This window comes from Pipistrellus kuhlii, unplaced genomic scaffold (assembly GCF_014108245.1).
Source record: "Pipistrellus kuhlii isolate mPipKuh1 unplaced genomic scaffold, mPipKuh1.p scaffold_m20_p_3, whole genome shotgun sequence".
NCBI classification, from domain to species: domain Eukaryota; kingdom Metazoa; phylum Chordata; class Mammalia; order Chiroptera; family Vespertilionidae; genus Pipistrellus; species Pipistrellus kuhlii.
This window is the reverse complement of record NW_023425529.1, coordinates 2,296,087-2,307,069: the sequence shown is the minus strand read 5'-3', so window position 1 is coordinate 2,307,069 and position 10,983 is coordinate 2,296,087. Positions and strand designations below refer to the sequence as shown.

The following is a 10,983-nucleotide window of genomic DNA, read 5'->3' as shown; positions in this document are numbered from 1 at the left end:
TGGCTCTGGGAGGAACCTGCCCACCGAGGGGCCAGGACCCTTGCCCTCCCCCAGGACCCTCCCCGACAGCCCCCTGGAGGCTGAACAGCCAGTGGGGGTCACTGTTGTCAGCCTCCTGCTCTCCCCCGAGCCCCTCAGACCTGCACCTCGAGCACCCGCCCTCGCCCGCTGCTGCCGTCCAGCCTGTGTGCTGGGGAGGGTCAGCTCTGCTCCATGTCCACAGGCGGGGCAGACCGGGGCCCTCTGGCCCGCTCACTGCGTGACCCGGAGCCCCGCCCCCTCTGGACCTCATCTGCTCCCGGAAAGTGGGTCTCTCTCTGGCCTGCCTCCACTGGGGCAGGTGGGCCTGGGGGCACCTCAGAACCCCCCCCACACACACACTGGGGGAGGCCTGGAGGAAAGGCCCCCCCTCAGGGAGCCGGGAAACAGCAGCCATGAGAGTGGGCACAGGAAGCCGAGGGTCCTGCAGAAGGGCACGGCTGCGGGGAGCTGTGGGTGGGGGGCCTCACATCACAGTGCACGCAACACAGGGCGACCGGAATCAAACCGTTTATTTCACAGTTTGGGGCGCCCCGCCCCCTCGTAAATCACTGTCTGCCGGAAGAATCACAAGTCCGGGAGCGACCGTTGGGAGCCGAGGCAGTCACAGGTGGGGCACTGAGGCGCAGGTGGCTGGGAGGGTACGAGGTGCAAAGTTGAATGGGGCGCCCCTCTCCTGAGCGTGGGCTCCCCCTGCTGACGGGGTGGGGGGTGGTCAGTGTCAGTAGCTTTTCGAGCCCCACCCCCAGGGGAGAGGGCAGAAGGCAGACGGGCGGCTGCGCCGGAGGACGGGAGGGCCCGGGGCTGGCAAACGAGGGCGCCCTTAGTGTCTGAGGGGAGGCGGAAGCGGTGGCTGGCGGGCTAGGAGGACAGCAGCAGCTGGATGAGCTTCTGGAACTGCTCCTGGTGCTCGTGAATGTACACCTCGGTCTCCCAGAGGGCGTTGACCAGCACCGTGTCGCTCACCTCATCCAGCATGATGTCTGTCCCCAACTGGGGGTTCAATCTGCCAAGACAAGGAGGAGGAGTCACCCCAGGACTCGGCCTGGGTGGGGGGAAATGTCCCTGCCGAGGGCAGGAGTGCGGAGGGCTGCCACGTCTGGCCAGGCCAGGGAGCGGGCTGGGGCTGAGGGCCGCCCTCACCTGAAGTACTGGATGCCGACCATCTCGCACCAGGCCCGGGCCCGGTCCACGGCCCGCCCGTCCGGATCCGTGCACTGGGGAGAAGGAGCCCCATGAGCACCCAGCCCCCCCACAGCCCCTGGTCGGACCCCTTGTCTGGCTCAGCCACCCATCCGCAGCGGGACCTGGGCAAGGCCCTCCCCTGGGCAGCAGTGACTGCCCAGCTGGGCGATCGAAGGGGCAGGTCTGGGGCTTTCATGGTGGCTCAGCAGCACCACTGAGGTCAGCCAGTGTGACGGGTGGGCGGGCTGAGTGGACAGTCTCCACGCCCCACCCCTGCAGCCTTTGCCATCAGACACCCTGCGGGCTGCGAAGGGAGGCACTGCGGCTAACAGATGCTGAAGCCCTGGCACTGAGACGGAACTGGGACCCCCCCCCTGAGCTGGCTAACGAGGGTCCGCAGAGCCCCTGGCACGCGGGTACCACAGGAGCGGGGAGGGCACCGTCCTGGGGCTGAGACCTGGAAGGGGGGCCTGGGGAGGGGCCCATACTCACACAGTCCACCACCATTTTGCCGAGTTCCTTGGCCCCAAACACAGTTTTCGCCAGTTCCCAGGGGTTGCTGGGACGGAAGACGTCCACACAGGTCACGGGCACCTGCGGGGCCTTCCCTGTCCCCAGGGAGACGACGATGGAGAGCTTCTTCACCTTGTTGCCCTGGCCCTGGAGGGACAGGAGGGGTCGGCAGAGACCTTCCCCCGGCGGACCTTTCGGGGGAGTGAGGCCCGGAGGGGGCTCTGGGGGGCAGAGGAGGCGCGGTGCCTGGGGAGGGGCACAGCCTGGGCTGCCTCCTTTACTCAGCAGCAGTCGCTCCACAAGGAGCAGCTTAGAGGGAGGATGTCACAGGACCAGGACCTTCCTCACCCACAGCCTCCTCCCTCCAGGAAGCCTGCCCTGCCAGGCCTGGCCCCTAGAGGGCGCTCCCCCTCTGAGGCAGAGCCCTGGCTCGCCACCCAGGAAGCATGAGAGCTTAGCGATGACCGCATGCTGACCGCAGCCAGCAGGCCATGCGCACGCGGGTCAGGGGCTGTCCTGAATGCCTCACAGGGCGGAGCACAGGGAGTGGCTGAAGGGGAGGGCAGAGGCAGGACCCAAGCCCAGAGGCCGCTGCCCCACTGGTCTGGACTGAGCTCGGAACCACTCTGGGCACAGAGCTTCGGGCAGACACACCGGCCACGCAGGTGCATGAGACAAAGCTGCCGCTGAGAGCGCAGGCAGTGACCGCACGGGTGACCCCGGGTCTGCTGAGCGGGGCGGGGGGGGCGGCTTGCTGACCTGAGGTGGCTCTCACCTTGCGGATCATGTCCTGGTTGTACTCATGGATCTCGGTCATGGCGTCCAGCGTGGGGTTGTTGGCCAGCAGCCCGCCATCCAGGTAGCGCCCGCTCGGCCGGAAGTAGGTGGGGGCTGCCCCGCTGCTCCGGGCTGCCCGCCACACCAGCTGCTCTGAGGTGGGAAGGAGGGCGGCCCAGCTCTTCAGATCTCAGGATGTGTGTGTGTGCGCACATGTGTGCGTGTACATGTATGTGCGTACATGTGTCTGTGTATATGTGTGTCTGTGTGTGTGTGCATACCTGTGTATACGTGTGCATGTGTGCATGTGTGTGGCATGCTGTCTGCCCCTCCTCCCTGTGGAAGGTGGGGTGCAGCTGAGGGCCTCCGGGGCCCCCACTAGCTGCCCGAGGCCTGGCAGCTCCCCACTCGGTCTGTCCTCAGCACTAAAGCCTCAGAGCAGCGATGGGAGCGGGTGGGCGACGGGTGCCCAGTGACAAGCCCACGACTCCCACCCGCACCCCACGCCTCGCAGGTCAGTGGCTCCCACAGATCGGTCAGGTGGCTCTCACCTGAGGGCTGAGTCGGAGGCTTGAGGTTGACGTTCTGGCCGCAGCGAGGCTCCCGCACGCACTCCGGGGCCTCGTAGTTGCGGAAGAGGTGGAGCTCGGCCGGCTGCCGGTCCGACAGCGTCCCCGTCAGCATCACCCTGGAGAAGCAGGGCCGGGAACAGGAACGGGATGGCTAAGTCACTGACTGCCCCCCGTCCCCCGCCCTCCCCCAACCCGCGTCAGCCCACTCCTGGGAGCGCGCCATGTCTCTCGCAGGCGTGGAGGTGGGCCCGTGCCGCTGCAGAGGGACCGGGCGGCTCCCGGAGCTGATGGGCCCTGAGCACCGAGGGCTGTGTCCCAGGGTAAGAACCAGGCTCGGGACAGCGGGTCTTACGCCACCATTTACCTAATGAGAAATCCCCCCAAAAACCCATGTACCTATTTGCTTGGTGGGAGGGTAACTGAAGGGCCGTGAGCGGCACTGGGAACAGGGGCCGCAGCTCAGGAGACTGTGGTCCCCTCCCCGTGTCCCCTGAGGCCCCCGTCAGTGTCCAGCTGCTATGCGAGTCTGCTAAAGAAGATTCCTACTCGTCCGAGAGACCAGGCACCCTTACATACGGGGGGTGCAGACCGGCACAGCCCCTGGGAGACTCTCTCAGTGCCCTGGCTCTGGCCTGGACGCCACGCTAGGAAATCCGCCTAAAGGAACCCTCCGGCCCCAGCTTCCCTGAACAGCTGTGGTCTCAGGGCAACGCACATGGTGAAACGTGGGCCCCTCGAAACAGCAGCAGCGCAAGAGAGCACAGTGCTGTTTTGGACACTCAGAGTTACACTTGGAGGGGGTCAGAGTCACACAGGAACGCATCTGCCATATTGTAAAGCCAGATGTAAAGGGAGGGAGCAAACACTGCCCAGGAAGAAATGCTAGTCTTCCATTTCTGGGAATACTGCGGAAGGTAATTTGGACATCTTTCCACTGGAAAAGAAATTAAAAGCTGGGAAAGATTTCTTTTTAAAAAATCTACTTAAAAGCACAGACCCAACAAGACAGAAAGGGAATGCCAGGGTATGTCCCAGGGAAGAGCAAGACCCCCCCCCAGAGAGGTAAGTGAGCGGCAGGCCCAACGTCGACCTGGCAGCAGGTACCAAGCTCCGTCCACTTACACTGCAGGGCTGAGGGCCTCCGGGGGCCGGAGGGACAGGGCCCACCAAAGGTGAGGGTCTAAGGAGAGACCCTCCCTGTATTAGTCTGGGACCCCAAAGGTAAACAGAAATGAACTGCCCCTCCCCCATGCCTGCAGACGAAGGAGGGAGGGAGAGATCCCGGAAAGGGGTGAGCAGAAGTGAGGCCTCCAGTCTGTGAGCGCGCCTCGCCCGGGGGAGGCCTCAAGTCCTCACGTCCAGAGTTCTGTCAGAGTGGCCTAGATCAGGGGTGGGGAGCCTTTTCCTGCCACGGACCATTTGGACACCTTATAACATCAGGCACAGCAGCAGTTTTTAAGCTGCTCTGGGGCGGGGAGAATAGGAAGCAGTGGTGTTGCAGGCTCTTCTGGAATCCCCTGCACATGGCTGCTGTTTTCTCAGCTCACCTGTCTCCCACCAGGGGTGAGCCTTCCCACCTGCAGCTGCATCCATTACCTCTCTGCCCCCGCCCCTCCCCCCCCTCCAGCCTGGGGCAGAGCCGTCCGTGCTCAGCAAAGAAGTCCTGGCTGGGTGCTGAGGGGCATCGAGCCCTCTGAGCCTAGGACACGCAGAGCCCCTCATTTCCATGGGATGAAGCTGCCCCCGCCCCCCCCCCCAATCAGACCAGGGCCGGAGCCTCTGCCCAGACCAGCTCAGCTGCCACAGCCCAGGCCGCTGTGCGAGCTCACTTGGGCTTCCTGATGTCCGTCATCTTGGTGTGCTCGCCGAACTCCCGCTTCAGGAACTCCTCCAGGGGCCCCGACTCGTAGGGCCGGGAGCCCCGGAACACCTCGTCCTTCATGCGCAAGTACACGCCACGCATGTAGACCATGGACTTGCCTGGAGGAAGCAGCGGTGCGGCAGCCGCGGGTGAGGGCAGCTCCGCCCGGGCCCGACCACGCTGGGCTCCGGCCCCTCTGCCCCCCCCCCCCCCCCCCCCAGGCAGAGGTCCCCTTCAGCACTACAAGGCCCTGGACTTGACTTCCTATTCACAATTGCACATTATTTCCCCTGAAAATGAGCTTTTAAATCTGATCTATTCTGTGTGTCGTGGGAAATAAGAACCAGCCCTGTCCTCAGAGCCTCCAACGACAGGTCAAGGGCAGGCTGCAGCTCACAGGAGGTGAGGTGAGGTGCCCACGTGCCTCACCGGCCGGGTGGGCAAGCGGGGGCTGTGGAGGGGGTTCTGCCGGTGACAGGTCTAACTGGGGCGCTCCCAGACCCCTTCCGCAGCCCCCAGGAGTCTGAAGACCCTGGACGGGGCCCGGGTCCTCTGAAGGGGGAAGGGACTCTGCCTGGGGGAGCGGCTGGGCTTTCTCCCCCCACTGATGTCCCCGGTGGAGGCGGGCCCTGAGAGGCTCCTCTGGGGGAGAGGCAGGGACTGAAGAGCAGAGAGGGACGTGGGACCTGGAGCCAGGAGCCAACGGGCGGGGCGCACAGATGGAGACCCGGCCTGGCCCTCAGTTTCCCCCGTTGTAACCTCAGGAGGCTACGGTGACCATCATAAACACGATGTGAAGTACCAGGCAGTAAACTGCTGGGATGCCAAAACCTGGCAACGCACCAGCTGAGGACCCTCCTCCCAGAGCCCAGGTCGCTGCTCCCGGCCCCTCCTGGCCCAGGTCCCTCACACGGTGGCTGCTGGGCCGTGGCCTCCTCCCTCGGCGAACACCCCTCAGACTGGGGCTCCCCGGTGTGTCTGACTCGGGCCTGGGTCCCTAGCACCTCGCACAGGCCTGGCCCTGATGCCCGGGTGCAGAAGGGTCCTCCCCTGGTGCCCTCAGATCAGGAGAGTACGGGCTCCGACTGGACCAGGCAGGGGTCACAGTCAGGGAGGCCGAGGCCGAGGGCACTGCCTGCCTGGAGGGGGGTGCTGCTCTGAGAGGCTCCCCACAGCCTGGAGAGCCCCCCAAAGGAGATACCAGTCAAGACGAGGCCGGCCAGCGTGTGCAGGCCCGGAGCCCAGCCCGCCCGGCCGCCCTGCGGGCGTCTCACTGTGCAGAATGGCCAGGGCCAGGATGCCTCCGGTGCTGGTCCCGGCCACCCAGTCAAAGAGGTCCTTGGTGGCGACGCCCGAGGCCTTCTCGATGGCGATGAGGAGCTGGATGATGACCAGGCCTTTCACGCCCCCTCCGTCCAGGCACAGCAGGTTGTCGTGGCTGCGGGGGGACAGCACGGGGGAGAAGAGGCTCGTCACCGCCAGCACGTTACCTCCCGCACTCAAGCCGTGAGCCGGGCGCCCATGACCGCAGGATGGGCACGTGAGATAAGCAGCCCTGTGCGGGACTGAAGGAACGCAGGAATGGAGGAATGAAGGAATGGAGCTCAGGCACACGAGTGGTCAAGGGATGCTGCTGGTCCCTAGGAGGCTGCTGGAACAGGCACATGGACAGTCATCTGTAATAATAAAAGTGTAATGTGCAAACTGACCAAACAGCGGAACGACCGTCTGGACTACCACGCTATGACACCCACTGGCAGCGGGCCAGCAAGGCGGGTGCGAGGTGATTGGTCAGGGGCCCAGCCTTCCCCCGTGATCGCCCTGCAGAGGGAGACCAGGGCACTGTTAGCGGGCTGCAGCAGGGAGCCGGGCCGCCCTCTGCGGGGCGATCCATCACAGCCCTGGCTGGGTGGGCCGGGCTCTCTCTGGGGTGACCCATTGGAGAGCCCCGAGATGATCGCCCCGCAGAGGGCAGCCCCGCATCCTGGCAGGCAGTGCTGCGGTGGGGGATGGGGCTCCCTCGGCGGGGGGCTCCCAGACTGTGAGAGGGCACAGGCCGGCTGAGGGACCCCCACCCCCAGGGCACGAACTTCCTGCACTGGGCCTCTTGTAGAGAACAAGCCTCTCTGTTACTGAGGGAGGGAGAGAGCAGCCGCTGGGAACCATGTCATCCCGCTGGCCTGATGTGCTGCTGGGCACCGATTCTGGGCTCTAGGCACTGTCATCCAGGGCAGGGCAGGGCTTCCGCTCTTGGTGCCCATCACCCAGGCCCGCCTTGTGCAGTGGGTCTGGGTGCAGAGCGGGTGCTCGGGAGGCAGGTAAGGAGCGAGCGGAATCTGGGGGAAGCAGGCCCTGGGCTGCACAGAGGACCTGCACCGGCCCCACATCGGAGACAGGTCTCGAGGAAGGGACAGGGCTGCAGCCACTGCATCAGGTGACCCAGAGCCTGCGCGGCCACTGGCGAAGGAGCCGCCCCAGGCTCTCTAAACACTCAGCCTCCTCGCTGTGCTAGAGGACCGAGCTGCCTCAGGACCGCGGGCAGGCTGGACACAAGCCCCAAGTGCACACGTTCCCCCCCCAGCCCCCCGTTCCCTCCTCACTCACGTCCGCTTCTCGTCCCGCATGGAGTTCAGGATGAAGGTGGGCTTCCGGGCCCGGGAGATGTGCACCAGGTCCTGCAGCTCTGCAGGGCAGAGGGCTGGTGGGCAGAAGCCGGGCAGGTGCCAGCCCCCCCCCCCAAAAAAAAGGTCCAGGAGCACTGGTGCCAGCCCTCACCCCACCATCCCTAGCAGGAGCATCTGCCTGCTGCCCTGGGAAGAGCTCTTTGTCACAGGAAGCAGCTCAGCCAAAGCCCGCAGGCCCCACCTGCTGGGCCAGCTGCTGCTCGGTGTCTCCCCTCAGGGCTGCGAGGCACAGGCACCCGATGTGTCCTGTGCTTCCAGTCCGCTTCCTCACACACCTGGCTGTGCTGCTGACACCCACCATCCCCAGAGCTGTCATCCCAACTCGCAGACAGGACCCGTCCACGGTCACTGAGCCAAAAGGGCCAAGTCAGGATGTTCCCTGGGATTTAACTCCATGCATGGCGGGAGACCCGAACCCCTCTTCACGCTGATCCCTCTGAAAACTTCCTCAGTGGCCTCTCCACTTGGATGCGCCCGTCCACTCAGTCCTTGCGTCCCCTGTGCCCACCCCGTGCCTGAGCTGCCCTCCTGACCAGCAGCTGGGCCCCAGGAGCCTGGCCCAGCAGTGTCAGGTCATCCGGGCTCTCTATGCTGCTGAGCATGGAGTCTAGAAGCAGCAAAGCAGGAAGCAGCCAGCAGGCGGCCAGAGTGGGCAAGATGAGCGAGCGGGAGGCTGTCCAGGAGAGCGGTGGACAGAGGGCCAGGCAGGGAGGGCAGCAGGTGCACGTGTCGGCATGCAAATGAGAAGAAGAGGGAACTCGGCTACAGCTAACTCGGGGCAAGGCGCGCTTGGCCCCTCTAGGCCAGGGCATTTCCCATCTGCCGCCGCGCCCAGGCCCACCATCCGGCCTGGCGTGGGTGACTGCCTGCCTGTGAATTGAGAGATGGAGGTGGAGGGCAGGTTCTGGAGGGGGGTGGCCAGGGGGAGGGGAGAGTAGACCAGAGGACTGACTGGGCTCCAGGCTTGGCTGGGCTCTCCTGGCTGGAGTTGCTTCCCCAACAGGAAAAAAGAAAAAAAAAAAAAAAAAAAAGAGTCAGGCTCACCAAGGCTGGGTTTCTGACGGCCCTGTTCAGGGGACCCCTTCCCAGACCATCTAGGGCCCTGGGGCTATCTCAGAGGCCCCTGGGGGCAGCTCCACAGGCACCAGGGAGGCCCAGGGCGGAAGCTGACTGGGTCACGAAAGGGCCAGGGGAGGCACCCAGGCCTCAGGCAGAAACATTCCTCATTGAAGCCCAAGGGCAGGGCTCCGACACCAAACAGAACTCCTCACTCCACCCTGCACTCCCGGGGGACAGAGGCCACGAAAGCACCCACCTCATGGGCGCCCGGCAAGCCCAGACCGAGACCCGTGTCCAGGGCATCCCTGCAGGAGGAACGGGCCGTGGCATGTTAGCCAGGGGCCCGTGGCCTCGGCTCTGTGAGCGGCCGGCTTCTATGCGGGGGCCCTTCTGATCTGAGAGCCTGGGAACCAGCCGAGAGGAGGGAGCATGGTGGGGGGGGCCTACCTAGGTTGTTTAAGCTGATCGGTGGGGGCTGAGATCTTTCCCCGCAGAAGGAATGCTGTGCTGCTGAGGAGCCCAGCTCCGAGGGGGCCCCTGGGAAGCGGTGGCCGGCCCCTATGATTCTCAGCAGAGTTAAGACTGTCTTCCTGGTGCCAGCTGGGGACAGTGTGGGGAGGGGGAATCGCACTGGATCAGAAATGATGTCATCATGCAAGTGAGAGCCCTCCCTTCCACGCACGGCCCCTCCCGCTCCCGCCTACCAGGCCTGGGTACGTGGGAGCCGACCCCACCCCGGCAGGGATGCGGACTCTAGTCCGTTTCATCCCAAGCAGCTTCCGGAGGCCGGGAAGGTGCAGGGTGGACTGTGGAAAATGGCAGGAGCAGGCCAGTCCCTTCGACTCCAGCCAAGACAGCAGAACTCCCACCTCCATATCCAGCAATTCTCAAAGCTGCTGAGTGCAGGGTCCTTCGGAGCTCGAAGGGACTGGCCAGCCAGCCAGCGGGCATCTTCGCCCATCTGACGCATGGGGTGACTGGAAAGGATGCCACAAGAGGCAGCGCGCGCACATGTGTACACACATGCATACACACTGGTGGGTACACACCCACGGCAACCTCCGCAGCCCCCGGACACCTCCAGAGGGGGCTCCAGGCTGCTGGTGAGGTGCACCTGCTTTTTCCAGCCCTGAAGCCAAGGCTCACCAAGCGAGCATGCAGTGCGTGCAGGGTGCCTGAGCATGGGACATGCACACACTTGTGTAGTGTAATGCGTGCAGGGTGCCTGAGCACAGGACACACATGCACACACTTGTGTAGTGTAATGCGTGCAGGGTGCCTGAGCATGGGACATGCACACACTTGTGTAGTGTAATGCATGCAGGGTGCCTGAGCACGGGACATGCACACACTTGTGTAGTGTAATGCGTGCAGGGTGCCTGAGCACAGGACACACATGCACATGTGTAGTGGTTCCATCAGGGAATTCTCAAAGACTGAGGAAAAGGACTGCCACTGCCTGCCCCACCCCCTGAGCCCTGGCACCCTGACGTGGGATGGGGCTGCACGAGGGGGGCGGGGACTGGCTTGGCCCCTGTGGGCTCCATCTACTGGTCGGGGCCCCAGTTCTTGGGAAACAGAAGCTTCCCGTCTCAGCCTCCCAGGTCCTCCTAGAAACCCTGCGCAGGAGCAATGGGGTGGGGACAAGCAGGACGCTGGGCCCCAGCTGGGCCTCCCTCCTCCCCACCCCGCACCCCACGCCTGCCCAAAGCTGGACCGGGTGATGAGCACGCACCTTTGCCGATCTTGGAGGCTATGTTGGTAGGGGTCTCCCCACAGTCGTTTGGGGTGTCCACCTCTGCCCCAAACACAATGAGGGCCTTGATCATCTCCACGTTGCCTCTCTGTTGGGGATGGAGCGGGGGTTGGAGGAAAGAGCCAACAGCTCAAGGAAACAAAAGGAACAGGAGCCCAGCCTCTCGCACGCTTCCCAATTCAGAGCCTCTCCTCAGCACGGCAGGGACCCTGGACCCTTTTTCTTTAAATCCTCGCCCAGTGGTATTTTTCCATTGACTTTTAGAGAGAGGGGGGGGAAAATCGATTGGAGAGAGACACATGGATAGGTTGCTCCCACACATGCCCTGACTTGGGCTGGGAATCAAGCCTGCAACCGAGGTATATACCCTTGACCAGGAATCAAACCCGTGTCCCTCTCTCTGGGTTGATGCTCTAACCACTGAGGAAACTGGCCAGGGCAACACTGGGACCTTTGATCTCCTGCCCCATTGACCTGGAATTCCAGTCTACAATCTGGAGGCTGGTGCCCTGCCAGCAGGCTTAGCACCCCCAGGTG

General features: G+C 64.1%; 1 protein-coding gene across 5 annotated transcripts in view; it reads right to left on the bottom strand.

The window, feature by feature from the left end:
- Positions 1-534: 534 nt before the first annotated feature.
- PLA2G6 (phospholipase A2 group VI) overlaps positions 535-10,983 on the bottom strand; it is a 37,891-nt gene continuing 27,442 nt past the window's right edge. For 4 of the 5 annotated variants that reach the window (XM_036457409.2, XM_036457410.2, XM_045587499.1 and 1 more), the window contains 10 exons: positions 10,426-10,534; positions 9,138-9,290; positions 7,552-7,630; positions 6,222-6,385; positions 4,916-5,066; positions 3,066-3,202; positions 2,513-2,667; positions 1,717-1,884; positions 1,183-1,256; positions 535-1,045 (listed from right to left, as the gene is read on the bottom strand). In XM_036457409.2, the coding sequence (XP_036313302.1) occupies positions 901-1,045; positions 1,183-1,256; positions 1,717-1,884; positions 2,513-2,667; positions 3,066-3,202; positions 4,916-5,066; positions 6,222-6,385; positions 7,552-7,630; positions 9,138-9,290; positions 10,426-10,534 (1,335 nt within the window). In that variant the 3' untranslated portion in view covers positions 535-900. The remainder of the gene's footprint in view (positions 1,046-1,182; positions 1,257-1,716; positions 1,885-2,512; positions 2,668-3,065; positions 3,203-4,915; positions 5,067-6,221; positions 6,386-7,551; positions 7,631-9,137; positions 9,291-10,425; positions 10,535-10,983) is intronic. The other variant, XM_036457412.2, reaches the window with a different exon arrangement.